General features: G+C 41.2%; 1 protein-coding gene across 1 annotated transcript; it reads left to right on the forward strand.

Moving 5' to 3' along the window:
- The first annotated feature begins 290 nt into the window (after positions 1–290).
- Positions 291–19,321, forward strand: LOC311524882 (riboflavin-binding protein-like). Its single transcript, XM_084636495.1, has 7 exons — positions 291–366; positions 2,121–2,280; positions 3,157–3,256; positions 4,460–4,588; positions 12,158–12,269; positions 17,927–18,159; positions 18,890–19,321. Exons 2-7 carry the CDS (start codon positions 2,133–2,135, stop codon positions 18,906–18,908), a joined length of 741 nt encoding a protein of 246 aa, XP_084492621.1. The 5' UTR covers positions 291–366; positions 2,121–2,132; the 3' UTR covers positions 18,909–19,321.
- The last annotated feature ends 6,097 nt before the right edge of the window (positions 19,322–25,418 follow it).

The raw sequence follows: 25,418 nt of genomic DNA on the forward strand, positions 1-25,418 counted from the left end.
ATCAGGCAAGAAAGGTTTCTATCTCTTCTAGAACTCTTGGTGAATTTTGGTGGGAGGGGGCATTGCTTTTAGTTTTGGGTTTTTTGCTTATTTTTAAAAACCCTATTTATTGTACCTGTATTTTCTTGTTCACCATTAGTGATCTGCAAGCAATAAATGACTATTATAAGCAGGTCAGTTTGTGTACTGATTGTGTGTGTTCCTGAGATAAACCTGTTAGCTTTCCAAAGAGTCAAGGAACTCTCCTGAGGCAAACAAACTCTGGGGCACTGATACTAGGTGATATATAGAGAGAAGAGAGGTTCAAAGCTACTTACTGTTTTTCAGTTTGGGGAAGAGGTAACAATCAGAGAGACAGCAGAAGAGGTGAGAAAACAGTACTCAAATTGCAGAGACAATTGTTATTGTTATTTTCCTGTAATATTTTGATTTCTTTATACTGAAAGGTAATATAGGGACTGATCCTGCAGTCCTTACTCAGGCAAAACTCTCCAGTAAAGTTCATGGGGAGTTTTCCCTAAGGATTGCAGGTTATTTTTCATAATATGCACAAATAATTATGATGTGGTTTATGTGGAAGGGTCTAGATTTACATAAATCAGACAGTTATTTTTATTTTTTATTTTTTGGATTCATCATCTGTCGAAGATGCAGAAAATATTAGGCCAGATCCTCAGCTTTTGTAAATCAGCAGAGCCCCACTGAAGTCAAGGAGGCAACATCAGTTTACACTGGCTGAGGATCTGGCTCATTGTCTTAAAAGCCATTAGAATGAGTTCACCTATAACTGTGTGAAAAGCATAATTTTCTACAGGATGCAACAAAAACCTGAAATTTATGGAACAAATTAATCCATGCTGCAAAGCCAGTGAAGTCACTGGAGTTACACCATGATAAATTTACACCAGTGTATCTATAGGAGACCTGAAATCATTTATTGGGTTTTTTTTAATTAACTATTTAGAACTAACTTTGCTCTACATGATTTATATTTTTTTAATCTACAGCTTGTATCTAAATTATCACAATAATATTTTTGCCTGATCTGTACACTTTATGAGGTTATAAATTAACTGAAAAAACATAAGGAAAAAAGACCCGAGGTAAAATTTTAAGAAAGCCAGAGTGACTTAGGAGCTAAGTCCCACTTTAAAAAATGATTTAGGGAATTAGGGTTCTCAGTCACTGAGGTGCTTTTGAAAATATTATCCCCAGTCATCACTGTGGATAGCTCACGGAAAATCTATGCTCAGTGTGCACCAGAAGTTAAAAAAGCAAACAAAACTGTTAGGATGTATACGGAACGGAAAACAATATGGCAAATATTATAATTCCATTATATAAATCAATAGTCTGAGCTTTCCTGAAATTTTGCTTTCAGTTCTAGCCACTGTATCTCAAAAAGGATGTAGCAGAAATATCAAGGGGTTAGAAACGAGCAGCAAGAATGATTAGAGAGGTCTGGAAAAACTTCCATATGAAAAAAGATTGAAAAGATTTGGACTATTTAGTTTATGAGGAGATAAATAAGAGGGGACAAGATAGAGGTATACAAAATAAAGACCGGATAGAGATTATCGACCTTGGGTAAGTCACTTTGCCTCTGTGCTGCAGTTCCCCACCTATAAAATGGTGATACTTATACTTCCCTATCTCACAATAGTCTCGTGAGGATAAAGTGCTTTGAGATCTATCAATGAAAAGTGCTATATAAGAAATAGGTATTATCATTATTCCACTGTCTTGTGAAGCAGCTAGTGCCAGCCACTGTCCCAAATAGGCTACTGAACCAGAGAGACCTCTAGCCTGATGTAATATGACAATGTGTATGTTCCCATGAATTTCAAGCTGTGTTAAGATTCAGTGCCTGAGGTTCTTGATCTCAGTCATTTGTCCCTCTTGGCTTAAAAATCTTGGCTGTTAATAATATTAAGATACTGTGAAAGAGAAAGGGGACAAATACACGTATAAATACTTGTCTGTCCATCTTTGCTTAGCACTTTTTAATTTTTCTCCTTTTCTAAACAGTCCTTCCTATTAGTTTTATAATCGAGCGGAAATTTCATACCAGACTTTTCTCAGAGATAAAGGACCTCACTGAAATGTCTATTTCCTTACAGGGCAAGTGCAGAATGAAGATGTTCAAGTTTGCTGTAGTCCTATTTTTTGCTATCCTAGCAACATCTACCTGCAAATGGGATAGATGTCTGGAGGGGGGAACTCACAAGCACAGACCAAGCCCTGAGCCGGACATCCATGAATGCACACTGTACTCTGAATGTAAGAGCTGTTTAATCTTTGGCATAGAATTTAGAATAGTTTAAAAGTTGACCTTTGTATCAACTAACAGTCCCTAGCATACTTTTAATTACTTTAACACTGTGCAATATTTACAATAGGAGTTTTGTTTGAAAAGCAACTTTTATTGGCTTTTTCCTTACTACATCCAGTTCCAAATGCAGAGCCAGATACTGCCCTCCTTGAGACCAGTTGCAAAACTATTGGCTTCAGTAACTGAACTTCAAAAATGTATGATCCAGATTTCATCCTGTTGTACTCCATTTACTTAAGCTTGCACTAGGGATGACTTGGGCCTGATGGGATTAAGTATGAGAATATTTAAAATACAGCATAATCATCTTGATTGTGCACAAATTATTGTCCTAATTAAGTTTCTGGCCTGATTAAGAGTAGAGACTGTCAGAAAAAGTATGAAAACACTGAAAATTAAAATGCTGTACTGGATATAAATGTAAGAATAAAACCAATATTCACTGCATGTCATCTTTTTTCTTCTTTATTTGATAACTTCTATATTAAAAGGCTGGAGTTCAGAAATTTCACTCCTCCAGCATAGGACAGCTGGTTAAACACCACTTAGCTTCTTGGCACTGACTGAATACATTCTCACAAAACAATATTGATGCCAGTTCAGTCCCACTTAATCAGTGGTCACATTATCATTTCCAAGATCATTCACTTACAAGTCGTAGAAAGTCTCTCTTTTGTAAAGCTTCCCTCCCAGTTGTTACCATTTTGGATTATGTGCCCAAAAGATTCATTAAGTACTCCTGTTCTTTTTTCTAAATTGAGTTTTCCAAATTTTGAGCGTTAAAGTAAACCCTCATTGTAGTCTCTTTGTTTTATTTCCAATAGCTTCCTGTTGTTATGCAAACTTCACAGAGCAGTTGGCTCATTCACCAGTAATTCAAGTAAGCAACAGCTACTGGAACAGATGTGGGATTCTCAGTAAATCGTAAGTCAGCTTTGATATTGTCTATGTCTTGGTGCAATAGGACTATTCCACAATAGCTGAAACTGCCAACATTAACTCCCCCTGGAATTTCTGATGGAAACTCCATAGGTTTTTCTGGAGATGTTACCTAAAGTGGCTGCCCCCATCTTGGCCCCTTGTCTGCGCAGCTCCTCCTCTCCTCACCCAAAATCCATGGAGCCTTAATCACACTTTATTCAGGCAGAGTGGCTTCTGCCATTTCAGAAGAGGAGTGACTGCTCTTAAGACCTGCTCTTTTAAAAAAATGCTCTCTGGTGTGCAATAATCTGGCAATGCAAACCAGTAGTAAACCTCGTTTACCTGGCTGGTTAAGCCATATTTACAACCATGCCTGCTTTGTACTTCTGTAGCAGCCGGAGCATACCATTGAATCTAGCCCATAATTTGTATCGACAGGGCCTTGTCCCTTGTTTAAACAAACAGATAAATTAGATTAAGTCTTAAAAAACAAAATGTAAAAGGGAAGCCAGAAAGGAAACTTGCAAATAATGAGAAAAATTCTTGTAGTCTTGTGAGCTTTGTAACCATAAAAAATGTTTTCCTAATTGAGGTTTATAGTTCATTGCTAGATTTTGAGAGTTGTCAAATATGTCAGGCTACACAAATAAAAGAATGAAAGTGCAAAACAATTAAGCAAAAACATATTTGCAAAAGTAATAGCTATTGCCTGCCACTCCCAGGAGAACAACTACAATATGTGGTTTTTCAGTAACTTCAGCTGGACTAGAGAAAATCTAAATACTGGTGAAATCATGAGAGTATAACACAGAAACAAAGCTTTATGCTGTGGTTTGAGGCTACATTTTATTATTGCTTTAAACTTGACCATTTCGTGCCAGCAAAAACTCAGTAGCTCAAATGTTTATATAAAGCAAATACAAAAGGGGCCCAAACATGACTAATTAATTCATTTAAAAATTAGAGTGAATATTCAAGACCTTTTTTGCATGATTTGTCCAGTTCCAGTAATTTCACAGGCAAAACCTGCATACAACAACAAAGGAATAAGTTTAGAATCTATACACAAATAGGACAAGAGGATGGATTTAAATTGCTCCATCTAATCTATCGTGATGGGTGCTGTTGAAACCTGTTGGAAAGTGTGGACTATAATCTTGGATGCTGAGAAGCAGACTTAATTGTTGTTTCTCTCACTCAATGTAGCTGCGAGGATTACATGAAGAAAATCGAATGTTTTTACCGGTGTTCGCCGCATGCCGCTCACTGGATCAATCCCAACAACACTGCTGGTATTGAGTTTGTTCCTTTGTGCCAAAACTTCTGTGATGACTGGTAGGTTTAACACTTTACACTGCTCATATTTTTAGTTATATTTGAGATACCTGCATTACCTGTGTAAGAGGTAGCCACAAATGTGCAAATAATGACCTTCCCAAACAAGTGGCAACAAAATTTGATAGCACTCCGCATCATTTATCTCCCTTCTTTTGTTCAACTTCTCTCTTTTTTTTTCTATACCTCTAATTTTTCCCCTTTGAATTTATTACCCTGTAAATAATAACATTCTCAGTGACATCTCCAAGTCTAATATAAAGTCAGTTTGTATCATGGTTTTGAAAATACAAATTATGTGAGCAGCATAATCACATATATTATCTAAATATGTGCCCGTGATATTGATACACTTCTTTTATTTCTGTATCTATTAACTACGCTGTGGAATCATGGAATAAACTAACAAATTCATTTATGTAATAAATTTAATTTTAACCTTCTGCCTCTTCACCTGCTTTCTGTCTACAAATCCATTTCTGCTTAAACTACTTCTAATACTCCATATTTCAGAACAGTTTTCAGACAGCTGTCATTTAATAAAAATTATAATGATCTAACCCCAAAATAGTTAATTTTTTCTTCCCCCAAATACAACTCAGATAAAAGCAGGCAGTGAAAATTACTTTTTGAGATACAAGGCATGTGGTGGGATAGTTTTAAGCCCAATACCTTGCAAATCATCAGGTCTAGACATCTTGTATCCCACCGGAGAAGTGAGCATTCTGATTTTCTAATGATTCAGATCCAGCATCTATTTATAGGTATAGAGAGTTGTGAAATGTAGATCTTTAATCATGAAACCTTGGTGTTTAGTAAAGTTACGTTAGAGCACGTATAGGAGCTGGAAAAATGCATTTGATCTATTTTCTCTGTTACTTTTAGGCTTGGGCATGGTAACTCGAGAAATTTGGCTTTACTGGGAAAATGTGAAATGTAGCACAAATAATGGTTGAGCTGTTCAGAGCAGTCTAGAGGATTTAGACACCTGTCTTCCATTCAAATCTGTGAGAGACAAGGTGGGTGAGACAATATATTTTATTGGACCAACTTCTGTTGGTGAAAGAGACAAACTTTCAACCTTACACAGAGCGTCTCAAGTCTGGGAAATGTACTCAGAGAATCACAGATAAATACAAGATGGAACAGATTGTTTAGCCTAAGTAATTAACACATTTCAAGGGAGCACTGAAGGTGAAGTGCCCCTTAAACATCTGTCCAGTCATAGGGGGGAAAGGGGAAAAAAAAGCTGGGGATGAGGTTCAGTAGGTTATCAATTGTTGTAATAAGCCATAAATCCAGTATCTCTATCATAGGTGCTGGAACTAGAGGTGATGGGGGGGCTGCCGCACCCCCTGGCTTGAAGTGGTTTCCATGATATACAGGGTTTACAGTTTGGTTCAATGGCTCTCAGCACCTCCACTATAAAAATTGTTCCAGCACTCCGATCTCTATTCAGTCTCTATTCAGATTTATAGGATCTAGGTAAGAACTTAAACTCCTAGGCTCATCTTTTGAAGGTGTATGGAGGTTTCCTTTGAGGATGAGGACTGATAAGCCAGGTACAGAGTGATCACTGTGAAAAGTGTTCAGCCGTGGCCGATATGGTGTTTTTATTGTTTTTCTGTGTGAGTTCATTTGAGAGCATAGTGATTGTTTTGTTTCATCCAGTAGTTGTTAGTGGGGTATTTAGTGCACTGGATGAGATGGGTTGTTTTTTTTAAACTATGTCCACTCTGCTCTGTGTCTAAGCTAGAGAAGGCAGGTCGAAGAAGGATAAAGCTTGTGTGTTCCACTGATGATGTTTATCCTGTTGTAGAAAATTCCATTTTGCTGGAAGAAAAGGAGGACTTGTGGCACCTTAGAGACTAACCAATTTATTTGAGCATGAGCTTTCGTGAGCTACAGCTCACTTCATCGGATGCATACCGTGGAAACTGCAGCAGACTTTATATACACACAGAGAATATGAAACAATACCTCCTCCCACCCCACTGTCCTGCTGGTAATAGCTTATCTAAAGTGATCATCAGGTTGGGCCATTTCCAGCACAAATCCAGGTTTTCTCACCCTCCACTCCCCCACACAAATTCACTCTCCTGCTGGTGATAGCCCATCCAAAGTGACAACTCTTTACACAATGTGCATGATAATCAAGTTGGGCCATTTCCTGCACAAATCCAGGTTCTCTCACCCCCTCGCCCCCCTCCCAAAAACCACACACACAAACTCACTATCCTGCTGGTAATAGCTCATCCAAAGTGACCACTCTCCCTACAATGTGCATGATAATCAAGGTGGGCCATTTCCAGCACAAATCCAGGTTCTCTCACACACCCCCCACACCCCCATACACACACAAACTCACTCTCCTGCTGGTAATAGCTCATCCAAACTGATCACTCTCCAAGTTTAAATCCAAGTTAAACCAGAACATCTGGGGGGGGGGGGGAGGAAAAAACAAGGGGAAATAGGCTACCTTGCATAATGACTTAGCCACTCCCAGTCTCTATTTAAGCCTAAATTAATAGTATCCAATTTGCAAATGAATTCCAATTCAGCAGTTTCTCGCTGGAGTCTGGATTTGAAGTTTTTTTGTTTTAAGATAGCGACCTTCATGTCTGTGATTGCGTGACCAGAGAGATTGAAGTGTTCTCCGACTGGTTTATGAATGTTATAATTCTTGATATCTGATTTGTGTCCATTTATTCTTTTACGTAGAGACTGTCCAGTTTGACCAATGTAAATGGCAGAGGGGCATTGCTGGCACATGATGGCATATATCACATTGGTGAATGTGCAGGTGAACGAGCCTCTGATAGTGTGGCTGATGTTATTAGGCCCTGTGATGGTGTCCCCTGAATAGATATGTGGGCACAATTGGCAACGGGCTTTGTTGCAAGGATAAGTTCCTGGGTTAGTGGTTCTGTTGTGTGGTATGTGGTTGTTGGTGAGTATTTGCTTCAGGTTGCGGGGCTGTCTGTAGGCCTTGCATGTAGCTTATGCATATTTTAAGGCCCCTTTTCCATTGCCCAGGGTGGTGGAAGGCAGCCTTAGTGTAAATCAGTGGTTTGAGCTTTGGCCTGCTAAATCCAGGGTTGTGAGTTCAATCCTTGAGGGAGCCATTTAGGGATATGAGGCAAAAATTGGGGATTGGTCCTGCTTTGAGCAGGGGGTTGGACTAGATGACCTCCTGAGGTCCCTTCCAATCCTGATATTCTATGATTCTAAATGAGAATTAGGTCTGTAATGTATATTATGGGTTTGCGTGATGTTACAAAGCACTCCCGTTTTCCTCACATGGTTTAGCTGAATATAAACAGAACCAGCTGGTAAATCATGTTTTGTAACCTTGAAGAAAAGACCATTTTGGTCTGGGAGTTTATGTATTATGCTAGACTGTGAGCTCCTCGGGACAAGGTCTGTCTCTTCTTGAATGTCTGGAAAGCATCAAGAAGATAGTGAGCTCTGCTATTAACAAATAAGTATTACTTATCTATCTGCAGTATTACTTTCCATCCCATTTCTTATGCATCCCACTCATCTGGTACTCTAGTTGGTGTCATATACACCTGGCGTAGGACACAGATATACAAATGACAATATATTATATGCATGGGCATGTGTCTGACATCTTTCAGTGTCATTCCCATTCTCTCATCCCACCCAAGGCCAGAGACTAAAAAGGTATTTTGGACAAAATTCCCGCTCTCCTTGACATTCCAAAGTAGCATTTCCAAGATTTTCCACATTGTACTCATGGGAGTCCTTTCAGTATGCTGCAGCGCTCCTGGGGAATTGACCTACTTTCTCCATGAGCTGTGAATTTGCCTGCTGCATACTGAAGTCTTTGTGGCCAGAAATGTGCATAAAATTCTGAGAAAGCAGTGATTTCATTTAAAAGAAATCATCTGACTAGCCTGGAGCCTTCCCCTTTCTTCCTATTGTTTTAGGATTTCCTGCTCTCATCAGCATTAAAATGGTTCTCTTTGAAAGTCCCTATGAACCGTGAAGAGCCCTGTGGGCAGCTTTCTTTCTGACCCATCTGCAAAATGGGCCCCTGCCCATCTGAAGGGAAAGCATGAATTCTGAAAAATAATCCTGAATATTCAAATAAGAATTAGCTCCAAAATAAAAATACCTAGCAGTGAAGTAACCTGCCATGCGAAAAGCAGATCATTCTTCGGCTCATTAGAGAATTTACAGCAGCACAGCTGCGCTGCCATAAGCTCTCTGTGTAGTCGCTCTAAGCCAATGGGAGAGAGCTCTTCATCGGCTTAACTACTTCAGCCCCTGCGAGCAGCGGTAGCTATGTCAGCAGGGGAAGCTCTCGCACTGAGATAAGCACGGTGTGGACAGCGCTAAATCAGCACAAATTATGTTGCTCAGGGGGAGTGACTAATTCCCACCCCTGAGCGACATAATTTACCTCGACCTTTATCTTTACAGTGTAGCCATAGCCTTTGGGTGCCTGCTGGCTGGTGTGAGGGGCTTTCAAGTTTGCATTTGTGGTTTTTGCAAGCCTTTTTTAATGGCTCAAGGAGCCATGCATGGGTTTCTGGACAGCATGAATCCCTTCAGATGTCATGATCTTGCATAATTTTGCGCCCCATAATTGGCTCCCCCTTGAGACTTAAAAAAAAGCCTATAAAAACAGGGACTGTCTCTTCCTATATGTATGTATTGCACTCAGCACAATGGGGCACTGATCTTGACTGGAGGACCCTGCATATAGATGATAAATACAAATAGTGAAAAGAAAAGGAGTACTTGTGGCACCTTAGAGACTAACCAATTTATTTGAGCATGAGGTATTGTTTCATGATCTCTGTGTGTATATAAAGTCTGCTGCAGTTTCCACGGTATGCATCCGATGAAGTGAGCTGTAGCTCACGAAAGCTCATGCTCAAACAAATTGGTTAGTCTCTAAGGTGCCACAAGTACTCCTTTTCTTTTTGCAAATACAGCCTAACACGGCTGTTACTCTGAAACCTACAAATAGTGATTAATTCAGGTTCCTGTGGAAACCAGGTGTACAGCATCAAGCCCCCTATTCAGCAACACTCCTAAGCACATGTTTATAAGTTCTTTGCTGAAGAGGGAAGGATTTAAGTACATGCTTAAAGTTAAGCTTGTGCTGAATTGGAGCCTAATTGCTAAGCTCTGATGTTGATAGCTGTACCAGCGCCAGACACAGCAGCACAATGGCACTGGCCAAGCCTGCTTGTCAGTGGCATATTAAGGCTGGATCATAAGAATTGGCGAATCTATGACCTGCACTCCCAACAGGGCCCCAAAGTCCAGCAGCAGATTCACATGCGGGCAGGCTTGGGACTATCCCATTCTACCACCCAGTTGTTGCTCTATTTGGATCTCGTTTATCCTCCATCTGTGCTTGCTGTTACCCTCACAAGGTGGTATGATGGAAACAGATTTGAGTCCTTTTTCGAACTGGAGAGAGACTTGTTATCAACAAAGCAACACAGGACTTTGGACAATACATTTCCTAGATTGTTCTGCTCAGAGTTCGCCAAAGGCTATCCTTTAAAAGTTGAACTCGTACAATTTAAAGTTTAACATGTAATTGTATCACTACTGAGAGCTGCATTCCTGGTATCAAAAGTCCACTCCAGCACTACCAGTTGATTACTGCATCATAAAAGCTTGGCTGTTGAAACTGACTGAATGTGAAAATGTGAGACAAAAGTATTTTCAGCTTGTTGCACACATTGTATAGAAAACAAGTTTAAAATAGCTTTGTTCACTCCTAAGTTTTCAAAGACTAAGGGCTAAATTTGGATGTGCATGCATTGTTGTTATTATTTATAATACACCAGCACCTAAAATCCTAGTAAGGATTGTGGCCCCATTGTGGGAGTTGCTGTACAAATCCATGAGTAGCGATAGTCCTTGCCCTAAAGAGCTTACAAACTAGGGCTTAACTTTGTGTTTACAATAGTGCCGACTTTTGCAATTTGATTTTGAGTCTTGCCCCAACTTCTGGAGTCATGTGAGTATATGAGAATCTCAGCTTTCATTAAAAGAAAATTAAGTTTCTAGCCTTCATGGTTGCAGAGAAAACCTTGAAAATGGGACTTGAGTGTACCCTGAAGATTCAAAAACAGAAAGAAAATTGAAAAAAGAAAAAACCAAACCTCTTATTTTTAAAAATTTGCATGATTTTAAGCCAATCTTGATTTTTCTGGCCCTGGCTCATGATTTTGGAATTCTTGGGGTTACTCAGATGGGTAATTCCATTGAAATCTTTGAGACTACTTAGGGCAAGTCTATACTACAAATTAAGATGACCTAAGTTACAGTGCTGCATAGCCACCGCACTAAGTAAATCACTTTTGCATGTCCACACTACGCTTCTTGTGTTGGCAGTGTGTGTCCTCACCGGGAGCACTTGTGCCAATTTAACTGTTGTTGTGGGATGGCTTCTGAAAGGCCGCAATAGTCGCTGTAAGCAACACTACATTGACCTAAGCGCTATGCCTCTTGCGGAGGTGGAGTTATTAAGTTTGTGTAGTGGACAAGTTACATCAGTGGGAGCTACACTTTAGTGTAGACACTTACAGAGTTAGGTCAATGTAAGCTGCCTTACGTCGACATAACTCTGTAGTATAGACCAGGCCTCAGACACACAGAGGTACGCTGGTGTGTAAGTGTTTGCAAAATATGGGCTTTAGGGAAGATAAGGCCCAATACGTGAATATAACAATAGGAGAGGGAGGAAGCATGAGGGTAACAGTAATAAGTTACTTTTTCCTTATGTAGGCTAACAGTTTACAATACTTGATGATTACAATTAATTTACCTGCTTTTTTTATTTAATTGTCATTTAAAACAGTTCCTACGAAACCATAGTCCTCTGGGCTCCTTTAACATTCTTCTCTTCTGCCCCTAGCTTCAACCCCCTAGAAATAATGAACCTGGGCTCATGGACTATTTTTATATGATCTTATTTAGTTGCTCATTAGTTGATTGCTTTCCCCCTTTCTTTAGAACATAAGAACGGCCACACTGAGTCAGACCAATGGTCCATCCAGTATCCTGTCTTCTGACAGTGGCCGGTGCCAGAGGCTTCAAAGGGAATGAACAAAACAGAGCAATTATGGGGTGATCCATCCGCATTGTCCAGTCCCAGCCGCTGACTCTCAGAGGCTTTACAGACTCTTTACAGCACCTTTCAAACTGGCATTATTAGCTCCTTTCCTTTTGTAAATATAAAAATTCCCTACTTCTCTCTGATCATGGTCTGTCCTTGGGGTGCCTGCCACACATGGCTGCTGCTGTCCAATTTTGCGTCCTTGTAGATGCTGGGTATAAGAAAGCAGAAAGTCCATGGATCAGTGATGGAATTTGCCTCAGTTTCCCTACAGTAAAAAGGAGATAATATGTTCATGTCTTTGAGATCACTGGAGGAAAAGTGCTATGTAAGCACAGAGTATTATTAGCAGAACCCATGCGTCCTTCTTTGTGTGACATCAGTGTAATACAGTGACATCGCTGAAAAACAAGGAGGTAAATGACTTTACTTTCTGTTCCCCACTAACTTCCATGCAGGTATGAAGCATGTAAAAAGGACTCCACCTGCATCCGCAACTGGATGACAGATTGGGAATGGGATGAAAATGGAGTGAACCAGTGTAAAAACGAATGCATCCCCTACAATAAGGTGAGAAAGCACACCGGATCAGTTACAGGAATAAGAGCATTAAAAGACAGCGAGCACTACTACTTGCTGAGGGGTTAACTCACCAAAGAAGTCTTTGGGGGAACAAAATTCAACAGGTAAATTGTTTGGACTTCTACAATTCCAGGTTTTGTCTATACCAGATTTTTTCTTATTTAATTTCTCACCTTGGGTGAAGCAGGATTGCAAGGAGTAGACAAGGTCCAAATGCCACTGATATTTTAACCATTGAATTTTCTAGATCAGTGGCTCTCAAACTTTCCAGGCTACTGTACCCCTTTCAGGAGTCTGATTATCTTGTATAGCCCCAAGTTTCGCCGCACCTAAAAACGACTTGCTTACAAACTCAGACATAAGAAATACAAAAGTGTTCCAGCACACTATTACTGAAAAAATGCTTACTTTCTCATTTTTACCATATAATTATAAAAGAAATCAAGTGAAATATAAATATTGTACATACATTTCAGTGTATAATATACATGCACCCCTGGTTGATAACCACTGGTCTAGATACTGAAGTGTAGAGAAATATTAACTTTGAGAATACAACAAAAGGAGATGGTGGATAAAATGTCTACATGATTTAAGAGCCTGTGTCCCATGCACTTTCAATGAGAGCTCCTAAGTGCTTATGTCTCTTTTGAAAATGGGATGTAAGCTCTTAAAATCACATATTTGAAATATTTACTCTTTAGATTTGACGCATCTTTACCCTGTTTGTACTTTTGCACTCATGCTTCTTTCCCTCAGGGAAAAGAGTTTGTCCTCCAAATGCCTGTGGAAATCCTTAGACTCCCCCTGTTTTTCTTCTTTTATCCTCCTCATACCCCTGCTGGTTAAACAGCAGCACTGACAGACTTTATAAGAGCTCACCCAGTCTTTCTGATAAAAGTCTGATGGCTGTGGTGCCTAACCTTCTGAGCAAGAGTGTAAAATGAAGGCTCAAATGGGGACGCTGAGGAAATTGTCTGGGGCCTGATCCAAAGTTAATTGAAGTAAATGGGGGGTTTTCCACATACTTCAGTGGCCTTTGAATCAGGTGAAAGTTGTGTAGTGTGGTACTGCAATAACTGCATTTTGAATATTAACAAAGATTTAGTTTAAATGAGCCTGTTAGAACTGCTCACACAGCAGGGTTCCCTAAGGGCAGAGGATGGGGACTGAACTGAAAATTCATTGATGAAGACCGGTCCTTGGCTTGCAAAGCTGTTTGCCTCCAAGTCACTGGCTTGAAGGTAGAACCGGTTGGTCGCGAATGACTGCAGTTGCCACCTGAAGGCTGCTCAATAGCCTCTGTGAGAGGCGAGGCTAGTCCCAGGCCACAGACTGTGGGATCGGTGTCTGCATTACAAAACCCACCACAACTGGCAGTCTCAGCAGAACAGCCTGAGAATGAATGGACTGTGGCAACTAAGGGCTTGACTTTCAGACGTGCTGAGGATCCACACAGCTCTGGTTGAAGCAAAGATGGAAAATAGCACCTCAGAAAATTGGCTCTGAGTGCCCTTCCGATAGCTGAAGCTGGTCCCTGCTCATTCTGTGCCTGTTCTGGAGATAGGCGGAAACCTTCTCTCACCTTTTACCATCGCTAAAAATTCACTGGTAGTTATTTTTTAAAGAAAATATATCCATCAGCCGGGAAAGACCAGGCAGCAAATCCAGAAGTCTTATCAACTCTAACCAGACACTGCAGTTCTTAAGTTAAACACCTAGCCACGCCCCTTGCTGGCCATGGTTATCACCAAATACTGCTCATGATGATTAGAAAGAGAGTAAAGAAGAGGTTTCATCAAAGCAAGCTCTCTGCTACTCCACATTCATTTCCATGGCAATAATCATTTCATTTGAAGCTAAAAGCTACAAAAATATTATTGGGACAAAGTGCGTGAGTAATATTTTTTTTTTTTGGACCAACTTCTGTTGGTGAGAGAGCTTGTGTGCGTGTTAATTATTTTTAGAATCAATTTTATTGCAATTTTAATTAAATGGCAAGAAACATGTATGATAATGGATATACAGGCTTTTGGTTATAGAACACAATTAATCTAACTAACTGAAAGATTTGAAGATACATTTGTGTTATACAAACAATATACACGTGGGAGGAGTTGAGGAGAGGAAATGTACAACATTGTACAAAAAATACACTCAGTTCAAATATACAAAGGCCTGATTATCCATGGCCTTGACCTTCTGTGATCATCGACCGCAGAAAAGGGGTGTATGATGCTATCCTACCACCATCATTATGTTTTACACCTGTTTTTTACAGATGTCAATGACTGCACAAGGTCTGTTATGTTTAACAACAACCTCTGCCAGCTAGAATTATCACATCATTTCTCTCTCCTATTATCAAAGCACAGTAACACAGTACATCTGTGGTTCTCAAACTGTGGGTCGGGACCCCAAAGTGGGTCGCTGGCTTAGACTTGCTGGGGCCCAGGGCCAAAGCCCAAGCCTGAGGGCTTCAGCCTGGGTGGCAGGGCTCAGGTTACAGACCCCCTGTCTGGGGCTGAAGCCCTTGGGCTTGGACCCCCCAAGCCTGGGGCAGTTGGGCTTTGGTCCCCCCTGCTGGGGTCCTGTAGTAATTTTTGTTGTCAGAAGGGGGTTGCGATGCAATGAAGTTTGAGAACCCCTGCAGTACATTATTCAAATTAATAGTATTCTGCCTGTTTACATGGCAATAGCCAAAACACCTCAAAGCCCTGTCCAAACAATTAAAAAAAACATGTTTCAGGGTTAAAATGAAATGCAGAAAAAGTCAGACTTTGCTTGCGCTTGGAGTGAGCTTCTGGAAGGGAAGTTGCTGATATCCAAAAGGCACAAAGAGTTCTCGAATGTCAGTGCATTGCGGACAGATGCTTTATTTCCTCAAGTGCTTTTAGCCCATATGGTGAAGCAATCAACAGCCATGCATTTGACATGTGAATGGCTGGAAGGAGTATTTGGAAGTAATGTTGCATATCAAGAATGTACAATGGACCCGAGCCAGTTCTACACATGCTATCTTAAAATTTATGAGCCTCATTGTATCATTGTTCTGCATGCAGAGCACTCACCAAAAGGAACTTAGAGCAAAGACCACAAGTAGAATGCAGCCTGAGGCATGGGGAAATGAAAAGCCTATGCCCCAGTTTGAGGGCTGGTATGCTTTGTCGATTCTGGACAGTGCTTGTGCATTGTAGTGTTCTCAATGTCCTGTAGTCATAGCAGCAAGATCAGAATTAAGTGAATTGCATAAGATTAACCTAGCGTGTATGAGTGAGTGATTTGGAGTCTGTTGGACACCAGGGCTCAATCTGGAAATGTCCCTTCCATAAGGGAATAAAGAAATGCATATTTATAGATTTTATTTGCTCCTGAATTGACCAGAAGGACACAAGGAAATAGCCAGGACTTGAAGGAATAAGCCACTGAAAGGGACAGAAATAGAGACGGTACAGCCAGAGGGCTAGATTTTTCTGCTCTGGGTGTGCGAGGGAAAAAAGGATGCAGAGCCCCTTGCACATCTTGTGGCCTCTTGTGGAGGTGAAAGTCAGTGGCGTGCTGCTTGCCTTCGCACTCCACAGGCATAGCACCTCCAGCAACTGCAGCTTAGATGAAGCCAGCTCCCTTCCATTCAGTTATAGTTTTAAAATCTACATTACAGTGCAGAAATTTTGAGGGCTATTTGGAATGGACTCCATATTATTCACACATGATAGATCATAAGGTCAGAAGAGACTGTTTCGAACTAATCTAGTCTGACCACCTGCATATCATAAGCATAGTATACACCAAGATCTCCCCACCCCCGCCCCCGAGCAAGGAAAGAGACTACTCTGGGAAATGGGGGGAAGGTGCAACTCCCTGACATGATGTCCCCACCCCTGCTCCCACATAACTAGGCCTGGGGATCTAGCCTAAAAATAACAATCATCAATACTTTGCAGTTATAGCACCTTTCATCCAATGATCCCTGAGCCACAGAGAAATGAGTCACTGGCCCAGGGCGAATCATCTGGGAAGATTTCAGAGTAGCAGCTGTGTTAGTCTGCATTTGCAAAAAGAAAAGGCGTACTTGTGGCACCTTAGAGACTAACCAATTTATTTGAGCATAAGCTTTCATGAGCTACAGCTCACTTTATCGGATGCATCTCTGGGAAGAGACTCTCTTTATGATATGGACACACATGGGTGACAATGGTAACTCAAAAAGCTGTTGCACTCAGCAGAATCGGCAACACTACTGGAAACTCAGCATGTTGATTGGAACTGATGCTTGTGTGAAAGGGTTCCACTTCACTCACTGCACACTTACAACTTCCATTCGCAACAACAGTGTGTAGGGGAGGGTGTCTGCATAATGATGAGAAGAATAGACCATACAATACTTTGAATATTTATAGTAATGTCAGATCTCAAAGGGATCTCAAAGTGCTTTACAAACACTGAGTTAGTCTGACAACACCCCTGTTGGGATATGTATTATACCCATTTCCCACTAACAAAGGGATGCAGATACAAATTAAGTGACTAGACCAAGGTTGCAGAGTGAGTCAGTGACAAAGTCAGAAACAGAACCCAGTAGTCCTTCAATCACTAAAGAATACATCCTGCTTCTTACTCCCAAGCTTGCTCCATCTGCCATCATGCATATGCCAAGTACTTTATCAGCTTTATTTTGCAGGGTATCTAAGTCTCTTTTGCAATAATTTAATCAGAAGATATTGCAAATCAACAGCAAATATGTGGAGGACAAAGTGCAAACAAAGATAAAATTAATGACCTATTCATGGCTTCGCTAAAGTACATGACCTGCCAACTCTGCTGACCTGTTCTTAGCTTCTCCAGCCAATAAAATATGAATGTTTATTTGAATCCAGGCCAGGAGGGCAGCAGGTTACCATGACATAAACAAAACAGCCAAGAGGTTTATTTGCAGTGTGGTCATAAAGGTCACTGTAGGTAGTACTTCCAAAAAAGATTTTGGCATAAAACAAGATATAGGACAGATTCACTTTAAACTGGTACAAGGACCTGCCATTTTCCTGAACTGGACACGTCCCCTTGCACTGGGGGGGGGACTCACTTTGAGGGAGGGCAGGTGATGTTGCGGCTCTCTGCCTTCCCTTGGAGCTCCTACAAGCAGTGGGTGTCTGTTCTGAGGTCCACCTGTACTCTCTCTGTGTGGAGTCCTGAATGGCCAGGATGTACATACAATGACAACAGTGAAATTCTAGATAGCCACAAATCTGTTAGACTGCACTGTTCTGTGGAGAAATACATGATTTCAGCTTCCAGAACTCTGTCTGATACAAAGCTCACTAAAACAAATACATGTCAGAATGTCCCGGCACATTATTTGCTGTATGGGGTTAAGTTGACCACACACACACACTGGCTTTTATCTATGGCACCTAGCATGTGAAAACAACTAAGGAAATAAGGGGCTATATTCTCCTTTGCCCTGCACCTTTCAAAGTGGTTTGGAGCAGTGGTAAGTGGGTCTCACACACTACCAGTCTGATTTGGCAATGTTTTAGATCCTCTTTACGCCGGTAGAAAGGACTAAGGGCAACAGCAAACCAGGCCCAAGTGTTTTTGATGGGTGAGGTGTTTTTTTAATTTAATCTGTTTTGTTTGACATCTAGGTGTATGCAAATGGGACTGATATGTGCCAAAGCATGTGGGGAAACTCATTAAAGGTGAGCGAATCCTACTGCCTCTGCTTGCAAATGAACGAGAAGGATGCGGTGGCGATCAAGTATTTAACTTCCAAAAGCTCGGAGGAGAGTTCCAGTGTTGGTAGCAGCGAGGAGCGTGCCTGCAGGCGCAAACTGCAAAAGGCTGAGCTCCTAACGGAAGAGGAAGGCGTAGAAATAGAGTGAGTATATGGTACTAGAAGTTTTAATGCTTGGGGGAGTAGAAGGGGCCCAGTGGGGTAATATCAGGCTGCCCTACCAGTTTGAGTTTGGGAGATCACGTAGATTACATCACAAGAAATTAAATCAATGGTAATTGCTCATGTTATACCTTATCTGATTTTTGTCTACATCACAAAATTGCTAGGCAGATTAGCACTGATGTGTCCAGTTGAGGACTACACTTGCAACTTGAAATGAAATGGCCCAAAGCCTAATGACTATGTTTAGGACTTGGTTTTTTTCAGAGGTGCTGGGCACCTGCAGCTCCCACTGATTTCAAATGAAGTTGTGTGGACTCAGGACCTCAGAAAATTATGTCTTTAGTATGTATAAATGGACAAGTTTGCAGCCACCCAAATCTTTATTATGGAGATGCCGCTCTGACATTACAAACTCATGTGGAACTGAGCTGAAGTATTTACATTTGGGGGAGGCCAATGGGGGGCTGGCTATTGATAAATGAAAATGTAATTCCTCATCAAGATGTAGGTGCAAAATGATAGATTATATACAGACATATGCATTAGTCCATAAGGGACACTAAACTATACTAAACTGAATATAGGGATGATTTTACATGTAACAAAATATGTTCAATATTAGTGAGCTTTTACTTTAAACAATGTCATTGTAAAAGAATCCTACAGTGTGAATATGAAGTGTGAACTTGAGCTTTATTAATCCCCACAGGGTGTTTGAAATTCTGTGACAGAAGGGACCTGGTTTGAATCCTCCCTGAAGATCACCAGACTGATGCCTCAGGATGTCAGAGAATGTTCTGTTTCCATTCTCCACTGCCAGTATTGCCAAAGCTAAACCAAAATCTACACTAATTGTAAGGGGACATTATCCTGATAATAGTGGATCAAATTCTGCCCTTGGTTACACTTGTGCAATCTCTTTGATGCTGGTAAAGTGCCATGGATCTGTCTGTTTTTCTAAGTGACCTATCACAGTGATGTCACCAGTGTAATTCAAAAAAGGATTTGGTTTCAGTGGGCCAGATTCTTGGCTGGTGTAAATCAGAGGTATGCTGATCTACACCAGGTGAATATCTGGGCCACAGCTTTTAAAATGTTGTGGCTCATATTAGCAATAAAATGAAGTATTTTAAAAATCCAACATGCTTATCCTCCGGCTGTTTGTTTACTTTCTGAGTGTCATGCAGCTAGACTGATCAGTGACACTTCCTGCTTCTCATCACCTTGACTGGTTTCAGAGTAACAGCCGTGTTAGTCTGTCTTTGCAAAAAGGAAAGGAGGACTTGTGGCACCTTAGAGACTAACCAATTTATTTGAGCATGAGCTTTCGTGAGCTACAGCTCACTTCATCGGATGCATACGGTGCCACAAGTACTCCTTTTCTTATCACCTTGACTGTTTCTTTAATGATTAAATCATTCCTACCACCATTAGGTTATTTTGAAGCCATTTTTACAAAGTCTGCATTTTGGACCAAATCAACCTGTCAGCTGTTTCAGTAGTGAGGGAGAGAATTTGGACTGCAGCTACCTCCAGCCAATCATTCCTTCCCAAGATTGTGACAGTCTGCCGTTCCATGCCCTTCCCAACTGCTGAAGCACTTATCCAGGCCTTGAATGTATCCAGCTGAGCCCCAGCAAACAGTGGCTCTCTGGCCTCCCTGCTTATCTTGCCTCAGTTCCAAATGCCCAGCAAACATGTCCTCTCTCTCCTCCATTGCTGTAACCATATCTATATCTCCACCCCCACCCCCCTAGCTTCCTTCACCTTCTGCATTAAATGCAAACTTCAGCACCACTCCTCCCCAGCCTGCATCTCTGCTTTCCTTTTCTCTTCATTCCCCTCCACTGCCTTTGCTCTGGCCATAGCCAGTCCCCCCTCACAACCATTACAAATACACCCTTCTGCCATCCTCAGCTTCATGCCTTCTCCTGCCTTGTCCCCTAGTCCCAGAACAGCCTTCCTCTTCTCATATGCTCATCCCGCACCTTCATTCACATCCCTCCTTAAAACACTACTTCAGTGGGGCCTTTCAGTGACATGCTACTTATCCCTAGATTTTGGATACTGCCAGTATGTGACCCATGCTCCCCTAAAAACTGCCTTCTCTATCAATTGTATACTGTGTCTGAACCACCTCACTTCCTTCCCTGCTCTTAAAGGCCTTGACATCTTATAGGGGTGTTGATGTAGGCTATATTGTAAGCCTCCTGGGGAAGGGACAATGTACTTTTATTCATCTGTGAAGTGTCATGCACACCTAAAACACAATAGATCATGATTACAGCAGCAGGAAACATGCAAGCTAATGGGCAAACTCATTCTAGCCCTCTAGGTTTCACGGCTTTGTGTATTAAATGACCAACATTATTTTGACTGTAAATTAGAATAATGATAACAAAGTACTGAAGCTCTATATTCTTTTGAAGGACATATACAATCAGCAGAAGTGAAGTAAAAAAATATTACAAATGTGCAAGAAGGAAATTTCAAATCTTTTAGATTGTTGAATGCTTCTATATTACTTTTCCAACAAATAGGAAACCAATTCAGGGTTCCCACATTGCACCAGTTAAACCAGAGCATTGTGGGATTTTTATCCCATTCCCTAGTAGATGTTGTTTAACATCTTCCTTGTTTACTAATGAACTGGAAAGTACTTGATCATCCTCACGTGATACAATAACTTTCTCCTGCTTCTTTACAAATATACCACAGAAATATCTACAAATACTTCTGTCTTTTCTGCATTATTATTAACAATGTTACCATCTCCATCTAGTAATGTCTATGCAATTGCTAGGATTTTTTTTGTTTCTAATATACTTAAGAAATTCCTTCTTATTAACCTTAGCCTTGCCAGCCATGGATTTTTCCCTGTTGTCTTTAGCTTCCCTTGTCATTTTTTACATGTCATAAATTTTGATTTATATTGGTTGCTATCTACTTTCCCATTTTAATAGCTTTATGTAAATAGAGATAATTATAGTAATTTGATCTTCTTTTGCACATTTTATCTGTGGAGCTCATAGCACTTTGCAAACATTAATTAATTCTCAGAATACCTGTGAGCTAGAGAAAAGTATTACTGTAAACATTCTACAGAGGAGTAAACTGAGGCACTCAGCAGCTAAGTGACTTGCCTGAGGTCACACAGAGTCAGTACAGAGCTAGGACAAGAACCCAAAAGTACTGATTCCTGTCCCTCATTCCTACCTGAGAATTAGCTAGTGCTTGTAAGGTGTCCTGAGATCCTAGGATGAAAGTTCCTATGTAAACACCCCAATTTTCCTTTTATATTTTGACAGCTACAAAAGATATTTGTGTCTTAAAAGAGTATCTTCCATCTAGCCCATCCTTTCTCCTCTCACTTAACTATTCATTGAGGTCATAATGCTGACTATGACGTCACAGACTGTGACGTCTTACATACGAGTTTGTGACAATATGACAATGGCAGGCAGGAAGCAAAGCAAACTGGTGATGAAGGATGAGATCTTCTACAAACTTAATAAGGGAACAGAAAAAATTATCAATCATCTATATTCCTTTTAGTTGAAAAGTTAATGTTTTTCAAGTGTCAGTCAATATGAAGCTGTCTCTTTAAAAGCGCCCATATAGGCAGAGCCCCAGATGTCCTGGCTACTGCAGGAAATATTCCCAGGCCAGCCCACTGTCCTGCAGACATAGTACTACTGTTTCCTCATGGAGGACATGACATATCCCACACTGCATTTCAATGCCATTTCCACAGGTACCTCACGCTGAAGGCACTACTTCTGGAAATTACGTTTCTGTACGTGTGCCCTTCTGGCATGTGGTGGATACCAGGCATATTTTCACTCTACCCTATTATTGATTCTCCCCTCAGTATGCACTGCGCACTGAAGGTGCACAACCTTGGCACACGACTAACTACTATGGAATAAATGGAATAGAAATATCTTGGTGCAAATTTTAATTTCTTTCCTCCCTTTGAGCTCCTTGACTCTTCTTCCACTTCTTCCATCCCCCAGCTGAGCTATGATTCAGGTTTCCTCTCCGCAAATGCACACAAGATCTTTTCACAATGGGGGGGAGGGAAGGGGGTTGCATTCCACATTAAAATTGTCACCTTAGCTAAGTGGTTCAGATGCCTGTTGCATCTTTGCTATACTCCCTTGTCAGAGGCAACAGTGATTTTTACAAAATGTGGTTAAAATAAAAAGCCCCAAAAGCATGAGGTTTTGGAATGCATTTTGAAGCCCAGTCAAACCCTACCAAGCCAGGATTTAAATGCACAGGTGGCTGCCCTCTAGCAGAAGTAATTTTCCTGTTGGCAGAAGACGACTTTCAGTTTAGATAATATCACATTACTTAGAGGGTTAATTTACTGTGACATCTCAAAGTTTATAAGCAAAGCAAATGGTGTATGCCGTTTTCAGTATGAAACCAATCATCTATGTTAAATAAATATTGGCAGAAGGTGAGAAGCAGACCCATAAACTCAGGCACCAGATTGTCCCTCTGGCATCTCCAGAGAAAAGTTGCAGAAATACATTCCTACCAGACAGGGTGTCATTTGTTTTTGGGCAAGGGGAACAGTTGCCCCCCACAGTCTCAGGTTGCCTCCCCAGACTTTGGATGTAGTCATTAGGAATAATTGCCTAGTTCTTCTCATTCATGATGCTGTTTGGAACAGGGAATATTCTATGTACTGACACAACCTTGTCCCTCCTTGGGGTACCCATGACAGTGAGTCCCCTTGTTACCCTCTGCCTCCAGTGAGAGGGAGTCTCTCTTGTGGTAATTGGGCATCAGCTCCCTTATACTGCCAGCCCTACATCCGCTTCAAGCACTCCCCTCTGGGCTTATGCTAGCCCTTCCTTCACCTTGCAGGTTAACAATAGGTGCACCCCAATCCCCAAATCCCTTTGAATCGTTCCCCTCTGATATCTAACGCCTTGCACTGGCTGCTCACAAGAATTCCAGATCCTCTGCCACCAACAGAGCACTGTGCCCCAGTTTACTAGTTTTACCGTAAGCCACCGCTCCTGTAAATCACCCAGAACTTGTGAGCACTTACAACAAAACAGAAGTTGTTTTTATTTAAGAAAGAATAAAGGTTTGACCAGAATCAAGCAAGAGTGGTGGAAAAAAGTGGTTACACTACAAAACAAAATCATAAAACGTGAACCTGAATCTACATTTATCAGTTGTCACCTTTCCAATCGAATAGACTTTTCCCCCAATTGTTGTAAAGCTGGCTGGTTTCTCAATAATCAGGATTCAAGCATTCATGAAAGCACCCATCTCTGCCAGGGTTTTCCTCAGTGAATGGATCCAGAGTGCCTTCCTTTATGCTTGGTTATTCTGAAAACAGCCCCTTGTTTCTATTCAGGGTCAGGAGGACAAACTCTGGCCTTGTTGCAGAGTTTCTTTTCTACCTTCAAGTGGTTTTGATTGTCTCAGACAGTTTTCCATTGACTATGGCAAGGGTAGACAATAGAACTTTGCGTTACCACTGCAGCAGACTAGGAAGGGGTGACAGCTCCCTCTTGCTTGAGTGGGTGACCATTGAGACACATAACCTCCTGGAGACCAGTTTCTACTCCAAGTTCATAAAGCAATCTTTCAGTATACATTATTCCCTAAATATTATCCATACTGTGACAAAGCTCTGTCATTGCATCCGTGGGTCCTGCATTTCCTGGCAGATTTCACTAGCCTCAGAGGCTCACTTTGACCCTCCACATAACCCTTCTCTCTCTAGAGACAAGGGTCACAGTCTACAGAGCCATTTTCATCATAAGCCAGCAATGGAGGTGAGGAGAAGCTATCCTTCCTTGCACAGTCTCTGTTGTCTCCCAGTCTCAGTGATTAATCAGGGTGCAAACAGGGGGAGCCTAGGCCCACCCGCTACTCCAGGCTCCAGCCCAGGGACCCTAATAGTATCAGCTACAGTAGCTGACCTTTTAGAAACATGACATGTACAATTCTCTGGGCTACTTCCCCCACAGCAGCCCTCACTTCCTCAAGCTCCACTTCACCCTTACCTCAGGGTCTCCTTCCTTGTGCCTGATATGGTGTGTACTACTCAGCCTCTCCAACAGCACAGCTTCCTCCCACAGCTCCTCACATGCACACCCCCTGGGCTGACTGGGAGGCTTTTAACTAGTTTCAGCCAGCCTCTGATTGGCTTCAGGTGTCCCATTCAAGGTAAAGTTCTCCCTGCCTTCTGGAAAGTTCTTAATTGGCCCCAGGTGTCTTAATTGACTTGGAGCAGCTGTCATTTCACTTATCCTGGTACCAAAGCTTTGTTTAGCCTGGAGCTAATATATCTATCTCCCACTACTTTTCTATAGCCATCTGGCCTTGCCCCGTCACAGTACATACACCTCACAATGATTAGAAGTCTAGACAAGTTATGAGCTTTCTGTAGATACCTTTCATGTTACTCTTTATGGATAACTATTCTGTAAGACATGTATTTGGTGTAGTGAGTTTGTCAGGTCTTAGATGAGAGTTGTTGGAAAAGAACAGGGAAACCCTTTACCTAGGGGACTCTGTGCCACACCCACAATTTTTCTGAAATGAGACCCCGCCTACTAGGTGTTAAAGTAAGGAAGAACACAGTCAACAGCCAACAGGATCTCTGTCTCTGCCAGATCGTTTGATTAAGCAGTGCTCCCTTTTCTCTATGGCTAGTGCAGTGAGGGCCCTGCCTCCTGTTCCAATCTGTATTAATCTCTGACTCTTATCTGTGTCCCAGTATCACCTTCCCTTCTGCCTTTTTACTCTGAAATGCACTAAACCCTCTGTGGATTCCGCCTTGGTTCCCCTCTCACACAGCTGCAATGAATTCATTGTTCAGACTCTCAAGTTAAGTCTCTCATTAGATCACTGTTCTTCTCAACAAGATGATTATTCCCAATGGAAAAATGAGAAAAATGAAAACAATATTGTGCTAGTATCCGGCAAACGGCATACAGGATATTTACTTTAAAAATAAGTTGCCTGATTGGATTTAATCCAGGCCCATGGCTTAAACACAAGAATCTGCTAATCAAAGGGTATTAGTGGCCAAACATTTTGGCCTTTATTCTGACCTCAATTACACCTGTGTATCAGATTTCCTCCTGTACAAGTGAGATCAGAATCTGACCCTATACTGAATGGATCAAACTACAGAATCTTTTTAATATTTGTGTCTACTTTGGACTGACGGAGCTTTTACTTTTTCGTTATTTTCTCTCATG

This window comes from Lepidochelys olivacea (assembly GCF_965140295.1).
Source record: "Lepidochelys olivacea isolate rLepOli2 genome assembly, chromosome: 8".
In the NCBI taxonomy this organism is placed as follows: domain Eukaryota; kingdom Metazoa; phylum Chordata; order Testudines; family Cheloniidae; genus Lepidochelys; species Lepidochelys olivacea.